Source organism: Coffea arabica, chromosome 2c (assembly GCF_036785885.1).
Source record: "Coffea arabica cultivar ET-39 chromosome 2c, Coffea Arabica ET-39 HiFi, whole genome shotgun sequence".
NCBI classification, from domain to species: Eukaryota; Viridiplantae; Streptophyta; class Magnoliopsida; order Gentianales; family Rubiaceae; genus Coffea; species Coffea arabica.
In genome coordinates this window covers 12966180-12986864 of record NC_092312.1, presented here as the reverse complement: position 1 = coordinate 12986864, position 20685 = coordinate 12966180, and the positions used below count along the sequence as shown (strand labels likewise).

General features: G+C 35.3%; 2 protein-coding genes and 1 non-coding gene across 3 annotated transcripts; 1 reads left to right on the top strand and 2 right to left on the bottom strand.

Annotated features, from left to right (window-relative positions):
- The first annotated feature begins 6035 nt into the window (after positions 1-6035).
- LOC113722086 (transcription factor TCP3-like) lies at positions 6036-7773 on the top strand. Its single transcript, XM_027245648.2, has one exon. The coding sequence runs from the start codon at positions 6444-6446 to the stop codon at positions 7488-7490; it is 1047 nt and encodes a 348-aa protein (XP_027101449.1). The 5' UTR covers positions 6036-6443; the 3' UTR covers positions 7491-7773.
- Positions 7774-10581: 2808 nt separating this feature from the next.
- LOC113726116 (protein IQ-DOMAIN 9) lies at positions 10582-17646 on the bottom strand. The gene is made up of 6 exons (XM_027249658.2): positions 17489-17646; positions 15213-15311; positions 14170-14334; positions 12716-12943; positions 11312-11425; positions 10582-11225 (listed from the first exon to the last, which is right to left on the bottom strand). The coding sequence occupies exons 2-6, from the start codon at positions 15285-15287 to the stop codon at positions 10890-10892; spliced, it is 918 nt and encodes a 305-aa protein (XP_027105459.1). The 5' UTR covers positions 15288-15311; positions 17489-17646; the 3' UTR covers positions 10582-10889.
- A 2635-nt stretch (positions 17647-20281) lies between these two features.
- On the bottom strand, positions 20282-20353 carry TRNAI-UAU (transfer RNA isoleucine (anticodon UAU)). The gene has a single exon. It is a non-coding gene; the product is annotated as a tRNA-Ile (tRNA).
- Between the last annotated feature and the right edge of the window lie 332 nt (positions 20354-20685).

Genomic DNA, 20685 nt, shown 5'->3' with positions numbered 1-20685 from the left:
TGTATTGTATAATCTTACAACATAAAATTTTAGAATTAGCTCTCCAGCTGAGTTACTTTTATTGTTTGGATTAATCTTTCTTGAATTAATTTTTCGTGGACACTATTTTTGCAGTTTTTATATATATGTCAATCGTATGTGTCATAAATCTTATATATACTGACAGTGTATATATTATCACAATCATATGCACGATATATTTGTAAAATTTGGATTTTAAATTCAAATTCAACTTATGTGTCATGCATTTAATAATAAAAGTGTATTCACAATTGTCAATGTATAGAAGATTAATCCATAACATTTACTCTTATTTTTTCTTCATAAAGTATCCAGTTTTATGTCCTCTCTGTGCTGTAATTTCTTCAAATCTTTTTTTTTTTTTTGGAGAATAAAGGGTAGTGGTGTACACAGTCTCCTATCACCCTTTTTTTTTCGGAGACCATAACTGTAGTATATTCTAATTTATCTACACTACGGGATGAAATACACTTAAGGAGATTCAAGAGTAATTCGGAGGGGACTGAACCATCACCGGACCAAACGAGTGCATTGCACATTCACTTGAATTTTTTGAATCAAATTCACATTTTAATGTGACAATTTATGGGAGGCAAGATTTGAACTCCCACCCCACCAAACCTTAAAGGCTTGACGGTGGCCACTAATCCGGCTGGTGGTTCAGTCTCCTTCCACCTTGAGATCACAAAATGTCTATGTGCCCCTAAACCAACCGCACGTATGACAATGCGTGAACATTGTCCCACTCTCTTATTTAGCGAAACTTTCACGGGAGAATTTGGTAACTTACTTTGCAGCCTATTTGTAAGAATCACACGTCTACACCTCATCCTCCTCTTCTTCTTTGAACAATACAGTAACCAAGGAAAACAGTAAACGCAAATATAAATGATAAAGAAAAGGATTAATTACACTAAATCCCCATGAAAGTGGACATAAGTTTTACTTTGCCCCATTCAATCAAAACGACAGTAAGTATGCCCCACTCACAATTAGCAATCTTTTTAAATCTGGACCAAGAAGCGAATTGAAAGAGTTGCGGTTCAACTTCTTTAACCCCGATTCAATGTTTTAATCATTTTTTATTTATTTTAGTATTATAAATTATAAATAAAATTGAATATTTTGTTAAAAAAAAATAAAAATTTGGTGAACTCTAGTTGATCCTCCAGGTTTTTTATGATTTTTACTAGTCCAATCGGCTTTTGATTGAAACGGTTTTGACCGATTTAATTGAATTTTTGGATTAATTATTGAACCAAATAAGAACACAATCAATTTACGATTCTACGGGTCAAACCAATTGGTCTGGTTTTCAAAACACTAATGATGAGTCAATAATGCTCTCTAATAAATCCGTTAAATGGAACTTTGTGACATGACTATATATATGTATGCATGTGTGTATGTGTGTGTATATATATATATGTATATACATGTGCGCACATACATACGTACTACGTGCCAAAACTAATTTTAATTATCCTATTTTTAGCTTTTGATGGAAGGAACCTGGCACTTATGTGCAATGGCAATTGGGGAAAAAGATAATCTAAATTACTACAAGTTCCTTGCATAAAAAGAAAGAAAAAAAAATCTCAATTTCTAAACAATATTAATTTGCACATCATGTCCTTCTAACAATCTTTTATTAACAAAAAATTGATTTTATGTGGAAAGATTGTTCCAAACAAAGCCAATAATTAACTTTTATTTTCTAAGATTAATTGAAAACAAATCAAGAGTAACAAACTAGAAAAGTTCAAAGGGAAACACAATAAAAAAAAAACATTATTTTGGCATTCTAACAATAAAATTGTGCATTCAATCTTTTGTAACTTGAAGTTGCGTCTGTCTCCATCAAAATTATGGGCAAAGTGCCTATTTTTTGAATTCGAGGGAGCGAAGTGAAAGTGCAATCTAAAGAATAGTCATCTTTCACTTCTTTTCTTATTTTCTTCACACTCTGCAATCCAAACAATAGTCATCTTGCCTGGCTCACAATAAGCGAAAGATGTTTTCTAATCTGTTAGATGGAAATTTTGTACAATGACTACATTAACCTTACAAACGTTTATATGCAAACAAACACCCCTCTAGGTACGTGACAGAACTAATGCTGCTGATTCTATTTTAGTATTTGTTGGGAGGAACTTGGCACTTTTGTGCCGTGGGAATTGGGGAAAAGGATAAACAAAAATTACTTATAACATCTTTGCAGAAAAGAAAAACAACCATATATTTTTTTGAACAAATTGAATTCGCAATCATGACCTTCTATTAATTTTTTGAACATATGCAAGACTTATACTTAACTCCTTTATTTTCCAAGGTTAATTGAAATCAAATCTAGAGCAAAATACTAGAAGACTTTAAAGGAAAAAACAATTTAAACACTCTTTATGGGGCATTCTTAGGGTATAATTGTTAGTGCAACCCTTTTCAATTGAAAGTTGACTTTGTGTCCATTAAAATTATGGGCAAAGTGCCTGTTCTTTGAATTTAAGGGGGCAAAGTGAAAGTGTTTCACACTTTCAGGGGTTTTTGGTGTAGTTAGCCCCAAAGAAGAAGAAGAAGAAAAAAAGTGAATTGAAAAGGTGGTGCAAAAAGCGGGCCATGCAAGACCCGTCTCTATTTCCTTTTTGTTGGGTTCGTACTTTTGGCACAGTGGAGATGACCATTTACGTAGGCCCAATCCGTTAATTGTCGAGACTAATCATACCAAGTGGGCTCCGCCCCACATGCCAAAACATGACACTGCAAGGACCAATCAATCCTGGTTGGACTTCCCCATTGTGCCATGCAAAGAATGATGGTCTTCTCGATTCTAGTTTCTGATCATTTCTTTCTTTTCGTTCGTCTCGATAAAAGCCGATTTCTTCTAATAATTACTACATTATGTGGCCAAAACTGGGAAGTAAAAACTACAAAGAAAATTTTCTTGAGATCAGCCATGCTTGTCAAAAGTGAAGCAATATTAACACAAAGTTAGCTTTAAAATTAATAAATGATTAATCTGTTCCTCTTATTTTATAATTGCTTATGTAAACCACTGGATTGACCCAATATCTAGAGAAAAAGTTTTTCAAGTTCTCCTCGCTAATAGGTTCAAAATTGTCTTCAGAATTCATCATCCAACTATTAGGTTTAAAGTTCAAATCGAATATACGCTGACAGGTATAAATCCATGCCACATTATCTTAATTTAAATTTAAACGCCAAATCAAATTTTACTTTGTAGCAATACTCTAGATGGTTCATATATTTCTTCAAGGGTTGGGTCGGAAATTAAGGGATCAAAATAATTAAATCAAGTTATTAATCCATTTCCCATGTGGGATAGGGGCATTATAAGAGAATTATGCAACTAATCCTACATTGCAGAATCCTGCCACTTTACTGCGGCCATTACTTTGCCTACACTAAAGGCTGGAAAGGCTATAAAGGTAGAATTAAAACTTCCTAATTTTAAGTAAACTAATACCATAATCCATTCTATATGCAATCTAAGGCTCATATCGAATCAACATCTCGAGATGGGACGATATAAACATACATGAAAAGATATCAATAAAGTTGTCAATTTTTTCCTTCTTTTTTTTTTGGTTACAAGCTGACGAAATTGTGAAGAACACATATATTTTTTCACATTACGTAGTAATTAATTTCATGTAGACATCTAACAAAGAGAGTTTCCAAGTTTTGCTTTTAAATTGTCAATCCCCTTAAGTCTTAATAGTAGTGTTACAATGGAGTAGCTCGTGAACTAGCTAAATGCGCTGCAAGCTTTGATGGTTATGTAAAATGGTAGTGCAAAGCCCACAAGTTCTTGGTTATCTTAAAATTTTTATGCTCCTTCTATCCTAAAAAGGAAAGGCAATAATTGCAAAAATTTCATACTTGGTTATCAACTTTTGACATTGAAACAGGAACTACTACTGTTTAAACGTCTGGTGGATATGATGAAGAACACAGTGAAAGTAATGTAGAAGGATAAAAAGATACCTCCCACCACGGGAGAAGAAAAGGTTCAGTATGCAAACAGTAATAGTAGCACCCATGTATCATGCACATGCACGCATGCAACTGACCTTGTTCCTTGAGCCTAGGAGGGACCCATCTATTGGCATCTAAAGGATGTATTCCATCTCCTACCCTCAGTCGCCCTTTAGATGAGGCCATAAATAAGTAAAATAACTGCAGTGAGTAGTGTTGTTAATCTTTCCGTCATCAATTGATTGGATGGATGTTTCGTACGGATCTCTCTTAGACTGTTTTCGAATCACTCTTTCAGGTTACTCCCGTATTTGTTCTAATTGAGTGCGTGTGTGAGTTTCTTTCAGTTCCTAGAAAAATAAGTAGTGCTGTAAATGAACCACTGATCTCGGCTGGAGTTTAAATTTCATTTGTAGTAAAAAAAATTCAAAGATTGTATCAAAATACTTCCTTGATCTAGTAAGATTTGTGTCCCAAATATAGTCTGTTTAGACCCCCCTCCCCTGTAATTTAGGATAGATGGATTAGACAATAGTTATTGTTTTCAGAAAAAAAAAAAAAGAGTAATACTGTAAATTGGTGGGATTCAACGAGTTCCAAACTCGACTCTCATAAAGGAAATAGAATTTTCAAGCTTCGAACTTTAGGCTTTAGACTTACATTAGGCTTGCGTTTTGAGGTGAGCGAGCCGAGCTTGGGCCCACTTGGCCCGTTCTTGTTCCATTAATAGATCTAGCGGTGAGTGACACACGTATTAGTCCATCTCAATTTGGTCCGTTGAGAATCCTTCATTTCGTTCCAAATGAATTTGAAGTCAATGGCTAGAATTGCCTTCTGTGTAAGTGTGACCCGCACCCTTTGAGTTAGAGCCCCCGGATTTTGTCATTTAATTAATTGCGGACGTACATTATGGAAAGCCAACGCATTAATTCATATAGATATTCTTTCGTCTCGGCAGTGTCCTTGTTAAGTCTTATAAAACAATTCCTCCTAACTCCTAAGACGACTCTTTACAGTGGACATAAATCTTAAAAGATTTTATGTACCTTTCGTAATCTAATCAGAGTATATCATCAAAATATATCACTGTGGGAGTTGATATGAAGATTGTGTTATATTTTGTCCTTCAAATCCTTTAATCTATGCATCTACATCACTGAATTTTTGTGGCCCTCTTGAGCAATGCGTTATATATAGGTCATTTTCGTGTTCAATATGGATTTAGGTAATTAATGGACTATAGTTCTCAATGAGTGGAGTTGTGATGTGACAAGAATTTGTCTTGTTTCTTTGCATGCTGCAAAATATACACGTTGCTGAAAGGCCAAAATATGTCGCAGGAAAAAGTTGAATTTGAATCATCAGAAATGAGATGAATTGGCACCCTGTATCTGTTTTAATACACAGACAGAAGCCCATGCAGAATGCAGTGCTTAATTTTGCAAACAGTACTAATCTGTCTCCCTTTAAGTGTATCTGTGAAAAAAGTACCAATTACTGTTTCCCGATTCCACCAGGGGCAGCATGCATGCACTTAATGGTACTGCTTGTTTGTTGCTACTCCTTCAAACTCGCTACAGCAAAGCTCTAGCATATGTGTGTGTGTGTATATATATATATATATATATATATGTATGTATGTATGTATGTGTGTGTATATATACACATATACACACACACAACACACACAAAGGAAAGGCCACCACTCCACACACCTGATCCTGAATAGCAATTCCACTGCTGTAGTTCTTATGGTTACTTCTCCTGATCTGTGCTTTGCTTCTTCAAGTAAGCTTGACCCTACTTTAATCATTGCTTAACTTACTTAAAAATTTGGTTTGATTAGCACTATTTTCATCTTTTTGGAAATAATTAGCACATGTGAAATTGTTGCATTCTGAATAGACTTGATTGGATAGCAAAAGTTCTTTTGCTACATTTTTGCTATCCGGACTACTTTCTTGTGTTTTTTTTTTTTTCATTTTCTTACGGAAGTTTAAAAATCTGTACAGGAAAGAACAATTTTGATTGAATACTATTGATATACATATGTGGTTCACCTGAGGGCCCAAGGGTGACAGATTCTGATACTTGGACAAAGAACTCACAAGCCAAAAGCCCCTGCAGGCCAAAAGGGTTCAGAAGACTAGGACAGCAAAGTAAACAGAAAACTTCTTCCAAATCTGGATCCTCAAAAATATCAACTTCATCCGTCCGAAGACGAAGACGATGATGAGAACAATAAAAATGAAGATAAAGGATATCAGTACAGTCATTTCTACAATCAGCATTTTCATCAGCCAGATAAAAGCGTTGGAAAATCATCAATAGATATCCACCAAGAAAAATGGCCAGACCTGATTTCATCTGGCCAAACATTGGATCCAAATCACCAACACATCAAATCTGCAAAGTTTAAAGGGAGAATGCAAGACGTTTCCAATCAAGGGTCAACAAGATTGAAGCCTAAAAGAGCAAAAGGAAATAGTATAGAGATCCCTGGTGGGCGCATTTTTCGATCCACAGGAAGAAAGGACCGGCACAGCAAGGTCGGTACTGCTAGAGGTCCGAGGGACAGACGAGTTAGACTATCACCAAACACTGCTATCGAGTTCTATGACGTGCAAGACCGGCTTGGCTATGACCGTCCCAGTAAAGCCATTGATTGGCTAATGAAGGAGGCAAAAGCTGCTATTGATGCTCTTGAGCATGATTCTAGCTATGCTACCACAACCAATCTTGATGGTTGCAGCATTTTGATGCAACCAAGAAATCCTCTACCAGAAAAAGGCCTTGATGTTCAAGAAGAGAGCAGAATTAACTGCTCAGAATCTGCATGTAGAATTGACGGCCAAGAGTATATGAATAACGATGATACCTCCATCAACAATTTCAGTTTCTTTTCCATGGAAAATGGTGTCATTCCAACCACATCCTCACTTGGCTTCTATAGCTACCCACATGGTGGTGATCTTAGTACTTCAAGAAACAATAAAAGTCAAACACAAGGGCTTTCTCCGTCTTTCCACACTGTCCAAGATTTCTCTTTTCTTTTTTCTGGTGGTCAACAGGGTCTAATTCCGCCACCCTCCTCCTCATCCCACTGTCAAGGTGAAATCAATTCAGAAACGGCTAGATGTCAAAGAATTTTGGCTTGGAATTCTAATTCTAGCAATGCAAAAGGATCTCAGGAGACTCTAGTCAACTCTGAGCTGCCACTACATTTTCCATCACCTTTTGACCAGAATCAGTTGCTTTTTCACAGGGAACCCCTTCAGTCCAGCTTCTCTCCAATCCGTGGTCCAACATTGGATAGCCAATTTCCAAATTTATGTTTTTCAAGCGCTAGATTTTCCAGTGATGGTGGGTTATCAGAACTTTCTGCTGCAGCCAGAATTCCAGGCCCTGAGAAGCAAAAGCCAGTTTCTAGCAAGCCATCTTCACCTACAAATCTTCTGCATTATCAAGACTAATCATCTTCTAGGTTTCATCTTTTTTGTGCTTTGTAGGTGTATGTTTTATTATGTTACTATAATTTCTTTAATGTTATTGTAGCTGATTTGCTAATGTGCCTTTGTTAAATTTGGGTGTTGATAGCAATTGTTATGAAGAGGTGTAGCTATCAGCTGAAAGGTCAGTGGTTGGCATCTGTTGCTTTCACTTCAATAGTTTCAAGTTTGGTAATACACCAACATGCACTTTCAAAATTGTTGCCCATTTTCAGAAAGTACGCAAATTTGGCATTCACTATGCATGATTGTCTTGGCTACATCACTTTTCTTTCTTGGATACGAACATCTCCTAGCTGTCAGTTTTAATAGCATGGCAAGTGAATTAAAGAAGGCTCTCAGCTGATGATCTTCACTTTTGCTCTAGCATTCAAAATTTCAACTGCCCCTCTTGAGAAGAGAAATGTTTAATGGGCGGTGCAAATGTTACCACTCCTATTCATCTAGTGGTATTGACCAGTGATATGGTAATATATTCTACTGTAACTTTGAGCGGAGCCAATTTCTGATCCCATTTGAAATTTTGGACTGCTTTCTTGAATGCCGTCAAGTAGCAGGAATTCCTTTTCTGAAGTATCTTAACAACAACAATAATAAGGATCCCATCACCTTTAACCTAAATGACATCGATGACATTCTAGTTGTAGCACACAGGGTGTTCACAGTTACCTGATTTTCATTGTGATCGCAAGCGAAGCAGTAATTGATAATTGGTGAATTCTGTCCAACCACTCCATATCACTGTATTTAATACAGCGCAAGAAAAACAAGTACTTCCATCTATTTCTCATTGATAATCCTCAACTATAGACGGTAGGAGCCTCTTTTAAGTTAAAGTCCTACCATAGAGCATCCCAAGTGAGAAAATTGATGCATGTTGACATGAGAAGGAATAAAGAATCAGACATTTATGAGAATGGCTTCTGGTTCTAGTTTACCAAACACAAATTAAAATAGACACATCAAATTTTTTTTTTTTAAATTTATTTTAGCAGAAGAGGAGTGAAATTTAAGAAACTACAAAGAGGAATAGGAATGTGATAAAACAGACACATTTGTGTTTTCAAGAAAGATTTACTTATTTGCTTAGTTCTACTCTAGACTTATGTTTGTAGTGTAAAAACCGGTCCATATAGATAATGATCTGATTTGGGGGCCGAAGTGCACGAGAAGAAGAAAAAGTTTAATCCAAATTATTGAACATTTGATTCTTCATGCCACTTCAGTCCATCATATTTGAAAAACAATTATTAAATTCATCTATTAATTAACTTTTAGACGGGTTAAATTCACGCCCGCTTATCTTACATTGATGCATTTGATGGATTATCAACGTGTACTACCTGCATTATAATTTATATAATATCTGGATTTAGAATGTCGAGGTGTAGATAATTTTTATCCATGTGACACCTTTGGAGATGAAAAGAAGTTTATTGCATAAAAACAATTAATTTCCTATTCGGTCTTCTCATATGGTTGGGCAGCACTGTGGCATATGGGGGCATTGAACACAAAAGATCCAAGCAGAGCATGTTCATAGGAACTAACTTTTTGGATGAGCTGGGAAATCTTCTTGAATTCTTTGAAGTTTCCTCCGACTAATTTAGTGCAAAAAGAATTGATTTTAGATAATGCCAATTGTTTGGAATTTAATTAGTTCTAGCCCTGCAGTCTGATGCAACTATTGGTAACCATGTGAGAGATGGAATGTGGGCAAGATTATGAGCAGCAAGCGGACTAAGGAGCAAGCAATTATTGACTCCATTTAAGCAAATGTCAGAAGCTGTGAATGGTACTTAGTAATAAACAATAGGGCAAACCTTTCAAATTCGCAAGAAAAGAGACTCTTGATAAAAGTTCTTGCAACATTAAATATTTTACTAGCCATGATTTTCCCTTTACAGATGCTGCAGGCGCCCATTTAAGTAAAGGAAAGGTCAATGTACGCACAAGTATTCATGTTTTGGCTTCTTGATACCTGCAGTGTTAGCTTGTTTCCTTAAAATGCTCCCAACATTCTTTATTCTGAATTCTTTCTTTTTACAAGTCACGTGCTTTCTAGTTTTCCTTTTACAGCTTGTGTATGCCAATTTTTTTCTTCTTCCTAATAACGAAAAGATGAAATGGCTGCTTCATTCTCAAGTCTTAACCATACATTTGATGGGAGACTTTCATTGCATTCCGTGCTGCTGAGGATGAAATTAGGTGACTGCAACCTACCACTATTGTTTGTGAACCCGAATATGTGGACATGGTCATATTATCATATCAATGAAATATTAGGAAAACTAGATAGTACATTAATTGAGACATTGAATAGAATTAACTCATTATTAAGTACTTGTAGAGCTAACTCTATGAGTGTGCGTGTGTGTGTGTTTGTGAGAGAGAGAGAGAGATAGAGAGAGAGAGAGAGAGAGAGAGAGAGAGAGAGAGAGGGAGAAATCTGTACATACAGTTGGCATGGCAGCTTGACAATGTTCTTAGAGTTATACGAATTGAGCAAAGACTAAAGGAGGACATAGGGATACAAAAACAGCGAGTTACCTTTTATTCTGAAAACTTTGCAGACTAATGCATGCTTCACTTAAGTTGCTTTTACAGCTAAAGAGAATCATTAAAAAGTTGTAGCTGCAGCTCATAAAAACCACCCTTTTTTCTCTTCTGTTTTGGTGGTGCTTTGGGAACAGAACTGAAGAAAAAGCAGAAACATATCGTTACATAATTAGCGCTCTTGAACTAGTGACATGTTACAGTTCTGCAACTAGCGATATGATACAGTTCTGAGATCCTATGTCCCTGTGCAGCAATTTAATTCTGAGATACGGGTGAGCCTGGAGTCGATATCTTTGACCACAGGCTGGAAGAAACTAGCGTTAGTGTATCAGGTTAAGGAGGTTTTCTGTAGCATCTTCACAAATGTAAGTCTATTGGCAATGAGCGTAGGAACGAGGCACTACTACTATTGACATTGTGAGTGCTAATGTAAGCTTCGACAGCACACAAAAAAGCTCAATATTACAAATAGAATCAGATAAAGAATGTACAAGTGTTTGATCACAGCACATACCTGCCTCCATTTCATTTTTCAAACAAGATGAAAAGAACTTCATCTATGTACAAGTAAAATTCATGATAATTTAGTTCTCCAAATATACACATGCTTGCATGAAAAAAAAAATTAGAAAGGCAAACAAGAAAGAATGATCACCAGGTCCATCTCAATCCTCTCACAACTCAAATGCACGCAACCACGAAACCAGCAGATGACCTAGCCTAGCCTCCTCATCGTTTCTTTACATCACTAAATGAATCGCTTTGCATATTTAAACTTCCATTCAATGCACACCATCATTTTTCCTAAGATGTACTGCCTGCTTCTTCAGCTTTGCTGGTCCCTTTTGGAGTAACTATCTTGTCAGCCGCTTCGAAAGACAACTTTCGGGCTTTTACAGCACCCTTCCCGTTAGGCGAAATCGTTTTAACTGTAACAGGCGTTTTTGTAGTTGGTGTGTTGATGTTTTTCCCTGTCTTGCTGGTTTTCTTACCATTTGATTTCTTTGGACTTGACTGAACTGCGACACGGCATTCCCATGGCCTAGCAGCTATCCAGCGATCCATCCAGCTCCAGCCCCAGTTGGTTTTGCCAAGCTCAGTGCTCCCCCATCCAAAATTTGGGTTAGTATTGGCCCTCCACTGCACATTATGAGCTACTCATCGTAAGTTTTGGCTTCGTTATTGCAACTAAAGTTGCAACACTTGATTTTGTAGCCGTGGCTTACCTGATGAGAGAAAGCGTATGCCATAGCTCGCTCCCGCTTGCCTGCAGCTTCTTCTCTCTGATGTATCCTTGCCAGGACTTCTTCCATTGTTTCAGAGCCACCATTCCACTCCACCTGTCATGCATTTACTTTGTTAGAGAGAGCAAGAGAGAGAGAATCTGAGACAGATCACATTCCAGCTTTTTTCAGAAAGGCATATTTATAGGATAGAATCACCTGAAGTTGATGTTAGTATGCCAAAAATGGCTATGAATACTTAAAACGCATAAGAGGCAATCAGTAGGATAATGTATAATCAATTGATTTACGTCAGCTTTGGTCCTGCATCACTTAAATATAGTTCCGGCACTTAGGAAACTCTCAATTTTTTGAACTTGCTGGAATTTTGTTGATACCAGAAAACTACAAGTTAAGAATCCTAAACTATAACACCACACATGCACTTTTTCCTTATTTCTACGTGATAAATCATAATTTTTCTGCAAGATTTGAGGCACTGCAAGATAAAATAGTGGGAAGAATGACAAAATCCAAAAGCATCAAAGAACCACCTCCTCATATGACTGAAGCAAAATAAAATAGATACCATAATCCTGATGAGATTAATTAATCTATTTTCTGATTATTAGTACTACTATTTATGATCTATTATATCCATTCAAGTCCCATCCCTTGTTCGTGAGATACAACTATTAATACTCGTAAGCCACCATATAGAGCTCTGCCTAAGACACTGAAAACTCTCTCAAGTCTTATCACACTAAGAAATCACTGAAAACAATAGACAATAGTTACTTAGGCCCCATTTGATAAAACCGAAGTCCAAATTCTGAATTCTGAAATCTAAAATTGAGGGCTGGAAGTATTAAGTTGCTGAATTGATAAAGTTATATCTGTTTGATGACTAACTGAATTTAAGCAGTGAATTGAAATATCACACAATATGATAATCTTATCTTTAAAAAAGAATTTTTATTTCTGTATTGGGAGAGAAGGGTGTATGTAAGAGAATATAATGAAATGATTAAGAGGTGGTGTTTAAGCGTGTGTATTTTTGTGTGAGAGTGTGTGTGTTAAGAGAAAGATAAAAAATATCTACTGTGTGTGGGAGCAGTGTGTTTGTGCGTGTTAGAGGGACAATATGTGTTGTGTCTGAAATGAATAACATGTGTGGTCAGTTCAACAAATTCAGTAAAAACATTTTCACTTAAAATTTTGAATACAAATTAAGCAATGCTTAATGTTTTAAGTGGTAAGGCTTTTTGTTATCAAACATGCTGAACTCAACAAGTTCTAAATAAATTAATTTTCAGCATTAAATAGAGTTATCAAATAGGCCCAGAGTGGTTATTCCTTACAGCGGAGGATATAGAAACAAACAAAACGAAGGATAGACAATCTTACCTCTACGTCATGAAGCTTTGCCTCAAGCTTTAATTGATTCTCCAACTTCTTCTGCCTGAGGCGACCTTCAGTCACCATACAAATTCGGCGCGCTCTAATATATGCCTGCATTTTGCTCCAGGAATGTAGGTAGCTTAATGTAGATGATGCTTGCTTTTTGACAGAGTGGCCTTGTAACAAAGCCTGCAACCTTAGTACGCCTTTCGAATAACGGAACTTTTTCCTTGCCTATAACAAGAAAATATCCCTTGTTGAACACGGAGATTAAACATCCAAATGAGCTTGAATATTTTAGACAAATAGTAATGCCAACGAGAATATCTGCATAGAGAAGAGCCAATTTTGTCTTCTTAATGCATTATTCAAACCTAAGATAGCCTATATGCTTAACATGAATCCCTGGTGTCAGTCCTTTTAAATTCTATAAGGCATGATATGTAACATAGTTCAATACTTGCAATTTAAACTGAACTATTTGTTTGATATAAATTACTGTATTCTAAAGCTAGAATGAGCAGGAAGATCATTTCTTAGCAACAGTAAGGTTGATATCTCATAAGCTGAAATTATAACCCACATTGGAGAGATGATAGAAGCTGAAATGACTGGGAACATCATTTTCTTAGTAACTGGGAGGGTTGATTTATTATAAGCTGAAACCAGGAGGAACAATATATTTTGTAATAAAGGTAACTGTCTCATGATGCTACTGGGTCAAAAGCCACATGCAGGCATGCACATTTCAGTTGCCTGCTTCATAATCTTGAGTAACACAAAATGAATGATGCTGAGATTACACTGCTAACAAACTTCCGCTTTTCTGTGCAGTTATAAACATAACAGTCCATTCCATTTCAGAATTTTACGCTGCCACCTGACTAATGAGGATTCTATTTTTACTTCCTATTCCCCTCTTCCCCGTTGGTCCAAAGGAAAAATTTCTTAGTTCTTGCAGTCACTGAACTAACAATGGTTACAGTCAGAGCAATGTTGAACCAGAAAATTTACTCTTGTATACCAACAAAAAAAAATTTGTAACAATTGATTTTCATGGCTCATTAAGGACCGATTATTTCGTTAATGGGACCTAGAAGGTCAAGCTGAACACAGATTGTCACGTGCATTAGTATAAGCTTACACTTGAAGTGTCAACTATCTGCTCTCAAAGTTACAAAATGAATCACAATTTAAATTACCTAAAGTAAAATTGCATGCTTAATAGCTTTTTCTGATGTAATGCTACTCGTTAAATGAGTTCCCCATTTTCCCTTCTTTCACCTATTTTAAGAAAAAAGGTTCTTTCTCATTTACTTGTGTCATTATTGAGCTTTCAAACAAGGCAAGGAACACTATGCCACACGAGTTACCCCATTAGACAAATAACAAGCTACTTTTAACAAAGTGCATAACATTTAGCAACACTTTAAAACAGAACCAATGAGCACAAGTGATACCATGAATCCACGGAATGCTGTCTGAATCCTGATTGCTGCTACATCCTCAGTGGGTATACAAGGAACCCTTTCATTCTTAATGGAAATATCATTTGCTAATCTAGAAGTTTCTTTAATGGCTTGGTATTCCCCTTCTTGCTCTTTTGACTTTTTAGATGCCGGTTCCTGGTAGAGACAGTCAATAAAAATTACCAACAGGGGAAATTCCTCGTGCTATGCCAAGGCAAAAGAGTGAAATTTTAGACCAAAAATCATATACAAAATATGAGGCGATAGCCTAATGCTTGTATTATGCCTCTAATGATATAGCGTCCTCCTCACCCTCTATCAAAAACTTCCAAATACACACCCAATACAAACTCAAAGAAAAGGGTAAAACCTAATATAAGCCAAAGTGAATCAATGGTGTAGATAACTAAAAGTTTTCCAAAGGATGCATGAAGTCAAGCTTCCACAGAAACCAAATAATGATGCTAGAAGTGCTCAAAATCTCAGACCATGAGCACCAAATGATGTCAATGAAGTTTCCTAATTTAAGTTTTTGGAACACAAATTCCAATACTACTGATTCACAATATTGATGCATTCAGAAGTGAAAAAGTAGTTGCCTGCTCAGTAAAGAGCCAACACATGAACTAGAGAAACTGTAGAGAAGTAAATTCCATTGCATGTATATCAGGGCTGAATTGCAGAATGCTGCTTCAATTTTATATCAAGGAAATATTAATTTCTAGGTGACAAGTAATAGATGAGAAGAAGATTATTAAAAGGATTCCAAGATGAGGCTCATACATGGTAATGATACTTTGATCAAATGCACCAAGTAAAAAAGCCAGCCTAGTCCCTAGGATAAGAGCTTGCATCTCATGATAGCGGATCTCTAGGAGCATCCAATCAATCTTCCATGATATACTAAGTGAGAATCTTTGCAATCATACATCATGTTATTCCAGATTTCTTCATTATGACAGCTATTAAAGGAAAAAGAACTGGCTATAAACTGGTCTGGTGCTGATACAACTCGTGTCATAGTGGTGCCATACCTTCAGTTTTTTGGATCTTTTGTCTTTCACTTTCTTTTTACTGATTATATTCTTCAACCAATCTCCAGAACCCATTGCTGTAGCTTGCTATCTGTTGGCCTGTATTGTACAGCACAAGAAAATGAAAAGAGTACCTAGCTGATGCCAAGGAAAGATAACATTCACACTAACACGAGACTTATGCACTCTTCCACAGTTTATAAATCTTAATTCTAGAAGTTCTCCTTATGACTGCTTTTGGCTAAAAGCACAAGTTTTAGTGGGATAAAACTTTGCAGAAGTTTAGGCTTCAATGATAAATGGAAGGGCCAAGTTAAAATCATTTAGGATACACAACATAGTCATAAAAGGAAAGCGATTGCGAAGCAAAAACTTATGTGAACAAACTCTCTACATAACACTGTAAGGACATCTTATTTCCTTACCGAATATTTCAAAATTTAATAAACAAGAACAACAACCATTAGGAATTGTCATCAGAAAATGAATCTTATAGTGATAAGTAAGAACGGAAGTTTTGAGTATTTATGAAAGTAAATTGGTTTTGTGTTGAATAGTCTAACTGATTGTGAAGAAAAGTTGCTGGGACGTACATTTGTATAAGTTTCATTTTTGAGAACTCTCATGGTTATGCTGCTGAAGTAAATTTTCTCTAATTCAATTACAGGTAGCATGCACTCATGCAAGAAAGCTATATAACATTCACATCCACTTCCAAAAGATAATCTTCTTGTGTGTCGTCAAAGGAAAGAAAGTAATTTGCGAGTAAGTTATGCAACCAAAAAGATTATATAAATGAAATTTTGGTGCTAATGGATTCTCTTTTTGAAACAGAATTCCTGATACACATCAGCGGAAAAGAATATGTCAATTTATTGAGTTTCCTGGCAGCATCTGCTCAACCATATTTCCTAATTTCATATTTGCATTAATGTAAAAAGCTTATAACCTCAAGTGACCATTACCCAAAAAAAGGGCATTACCTTAAAAATACAACAGTAGAAACAGAAAAGTTAGCAAAGACGTAAATTGCTCAAACAAGTTACCATAGGAAAGTTTTCTTGGGTTTGACAATTAAAATGATTTCTACTAATTTGTTAAAGAACACTGATTTGAAGAAAATGACTCCTAAAAGTAATGGATTTTTCTATATTCAACTGAAGAAGGAAATCAACTGTAAAAAAGGCTATCATTTACAACTCATAAACAGGTGCAGCTTTTACAAAAACTGAGCTATTTCTTCTTGAATAACATGTTTCTGGATATGTGGCAATGGATAAAAAATGTCGTCATTATTTCCAAGTCTGACATATCTCTGTATATTCAACTCTACGTTTCTCTGTGTGTCAAAGACTGAAGTTGGCACAGGTGAAAAAGATAAAAGGATTTCGGTTTCTCTATATTAAAAAGTATAATATTTCAATGACATCAACAAATACCAAGAGCCCTTGTTAATTGCAAGCTTCCGCAAGAGTTCAGGATTCCAAAATCAAAAGTTCAAAGCCTGAAGAAAAAAAAAAAAAAAAAAAAAACTTTTGTATAGTATCACCTAAGTCATGGAAGCATCTCAGTAGTTTGTTAATGAAGATTAAGTACCAGGGTATGGAAGAAGAAACAATCTTGATGACAGAAATAATCCAACATACCTGTTCTATGGAAAACAATAAAAATGCGACACTGGAGCTTCTAGATGCCTAGAAACTAAGTTCTGAGATGGTTTGTTCAAATCTAACCATTACAGAATCTATTAATGCATATAAACTTTCTATCATTGAAATATTTGCACAAATGTAAACCAATAAATAAACTCCTTTCTTCATTATGACCTGGCTAGGATGTAAAGTAGTTTGTAATGTCAGGTCTTAGATAAAAAATTCCTCTGGACATCAAAGAAGCAGAATCGCTTCAGAAATCCTTCCATACATTCATCGTGGGAGTTTAACATACAAAATTTAGCATAACATTTTCCATTAGTCATAAAGAAGAAGAGTCAACGTGATCGACTAGACACAAAGGATCATAATCCTGATTGAACTTCAGAGAATCAAATCTTAAGCCAAGTACATATGGAAAATTACAAGCCAATGACACAATTTGCTTAAACCCAAGTTAGACTCTTCTACAACTAACGAAAAGATCCATCTTTTACTCTTCAAACGCCAAATCCTAGATTCCAAAACACGATAAAACCAGCTAAAGATATGCAAAATCATAAATACAAAGCAGGGACTCGATAAACTGTATCAAACAGAATTTGGGCATTTTCAATAACATACCTGTGTGCCTTTTCTCTTCAGGCAAATGGGTATTTCTCAAATGTGAAGGAAACTAAGGAAAGTCAATCAAAGTGGACAATGATGAGATATTTCTCAGTAATGGCAGTTCAGGCAGAGTATACTATAGACTGGTATGAGTGAAAGAGAAGAAATACTGGACGAAAGAAAGAGATTACAAAAGGTTGGTATCTGGGGTAGTATTTTGTGTGGGTGTTTGGAGCTAGCCCATCACCTACTTCCCGGCCCAACTTGTTTCTTGGTCAGATAGATGAAAAAATATAATAATAATTTTGTGGGTTATTTTAATTTTTTTTCTCAATATAGAATACTCCTATATTTTTATATGCAAAAAATAAAAATTTGTACAGAATTTTTTTTTTTTTTTAATGAAAACTAGCAACTTGATGAAAAAAAAGTCAATGGTGACAAATATTGGTTAGATTGGGGATGGTGTAAAAAAACTAAAAACAGGAAGTACTATTGATCAATAAGAAATATGAGAAGAAATGTGTTAAACAAAAACTTCTGAAGGGTTTTTGGACATGGCAAAATTTCTTATTATTCAGAAAATATAATTTCTATCTAACCTTTTTCCCAAAAGAATTTTCTCTCTCTCAACTTGGTACTAAATTATCTTCTCTTTCCTCAATCAAAAGGGCTTAACCACCATTCCAATACAAATCCAGGCCTGTATTTTGCTAATTAAAGTTTGACTACAGTGACACAAGCACCAACCATTTTAATTTGATTGCGATGGATAGACCTTTTCTTAGACCCTACATCTGAAAAATAATTAGTTCTTCAAATTGTGTTATTACTATTAGATTATAATAGTGCCGACACTATTTTACATTGGAAGGCGTTAAATTAAACCACATTACAAAATCAACTTTTGGGTTACCATAAAAGAGATTATTCCATGATTGCAAGCCAACAGTAATGAAAGGTTTAATTATATTGGAAAAATCCAATATAAGAATCGAAAAGATAAATTTGCAAAATTAATGTCCTTCCTTGAGTTGTTTTAGAAAGTTTCTAATGATGCAACTGTGGATATAAGAGCCACAGTGGTTTATGGAAAGGCAGACAAATAATTAAGGTCAGATCCAATTCAGGAATGTTCGAACGTTTTTCCTTGACACTACCTTGCGAGAGAGTAGAAATATGATGGTATATCTGTATGGAATCTTCAATAATTCAGGTGGTTAAGGCTTTTAGGCTGATGGTTTCAAACTTTCAGGGTGGTTGAGCATTTATAATTTGGTGGATAACAAAGTTTCAGATTGGACCAAACAAGGAAAACTAATGTGGCTCTTCCCTGATTGCTGTCTGCAAAACAATAATTATAGTGCCAAGGCTTTAAGCTTATCTAAAATAATTGCTGACTAATGATAGCTGAAATGTTGTGACAGGCAATAGACTAATGGGACTGTCTAACGGGTAACTATAATATATATGCTGAGCACTCGTTAAGGTAGATTTTAGGTGTTCGTATACTGAAAAAGCAATTTAATTAGGAAAAGCATATAAATGCAAGATAAGGTAATAATTATTAGTGCGTGAATTCATATAATAGGTTAGGTATGCGATTTAGGTATAATAATAGGCACCCGTTAGAAAATTTCTAAATTGATCTGGGCTCGAACTTTGCTCGTTCAGATTTGAGTGATCGAGGATTTTCCCTATGTGCGAGTTACCGTTCGTTTGGCTAGCATGATTTGCAAAACAATAAATAAATCAAAAGTGGCAAATTTTGAACTACTAGGTTTACAGGACCAGATCTACCAAGTTTTTCGCCTTTTCTAGATTACGGATCAATTATTGGCTCCAAAATACCAAAAACATGTAGTATTGGAAATTTGCAAGGTTTACCGATGTATTAGGTCAAAATCACGATAGAATTTTATAATAGCAATTTTAGTTTAACCTTAAAAAAGAGCTTATAAAAAAAAAAATCAACCACAATGAAAATATTTGAAGAGCATGAGGTGGTTCGGATCTTTCATGAAAAATGCTTAAAAGAAGTCTACATCACCACATGATATTTGAAAATAATCGGTGTGTGCTAACAATGATGGTATGATGCAGCTTGCGATGGGGAAAGTAGGTTACAAAGCATATTATTGCACTTTGCAGTATTTGACTTGTTATTTAGTTTGAATTATTGGTTGGTTTGCACTTTAATTAGCTTAGTAAGATCTTAGTAGGAGTTGGCAGCATGAACGTACCAACACAATATAGGTGTCGGCATCTAGCTTGAATTGATTAATTGGTAAGCTATACAATTTGAAATTTTTTTTCCTTTAGAATAATTTTTCATTTTAAGTTCCTTATTCTTTAGTTTCTTTTTTCTACTAAATCGGGGATGGGGTTTTGTGGTTATGTGATGATTCTTTGAGAACAAAGTTCTTATTATTGTCATTTTTCTCTTAAGTGTTGAATATTTAAGTTTTATATTTTTATGGTGCAGAGATGAATTTGAACATAAGCTGCACAAGTTGGTAGACGACAGTTGAATTAGGAATGTTATGACATGGATTTAGGTAGTTTATGTATCTTTCTTTGTGCTTATAATGTGGTTTTAGATGCATGATCTTATTATGTTCACTATAAGAAAAAGGAAAAAAAAATCTATGAATTAATTGTAAAGTTTATCAATAATGTGAAGATTGTATAGATAAAGGTATAACAAGAGAAAATTAAATCAGAAGACAAATCAAAATAAATTACTGGAGATTAAAAGGAAATGCTAGTAATCTTTGTTCCAAAGAAAAAGAAGAGTTTCAGAAAAAGTGGTCCCGGCGGGGCTCGAACGCGACCTTCGGCTCATAAGACCAACGCTCTAACCAACTGAGCTACGGGACCTTGTTGAAAGTTGAGGTGTCTTTTTCCTACAGATTACTGAAATTGACAATCTGATGAATTATATAAAAGATGAGAAAATGTCAATAAATGAAGTATAATTATTTTTTTACGGTCATATAAATACTCTTCGACTGAGGTGATAAATGATTAAAATGCACATAGTCCCTTACACTTTTAATTGAATGCAATAAATATTTCCCACAAAAATGACTTTTCCTTTTCTTCGTGCACTAATCCCTCTTTTGCTTCTAATGCTCATCTTGTAATTTCATTACCTACGCCTTACACAATCAAAATTGAGAATCCAAGGAGCTTTTGCACTTGCAGAAAAT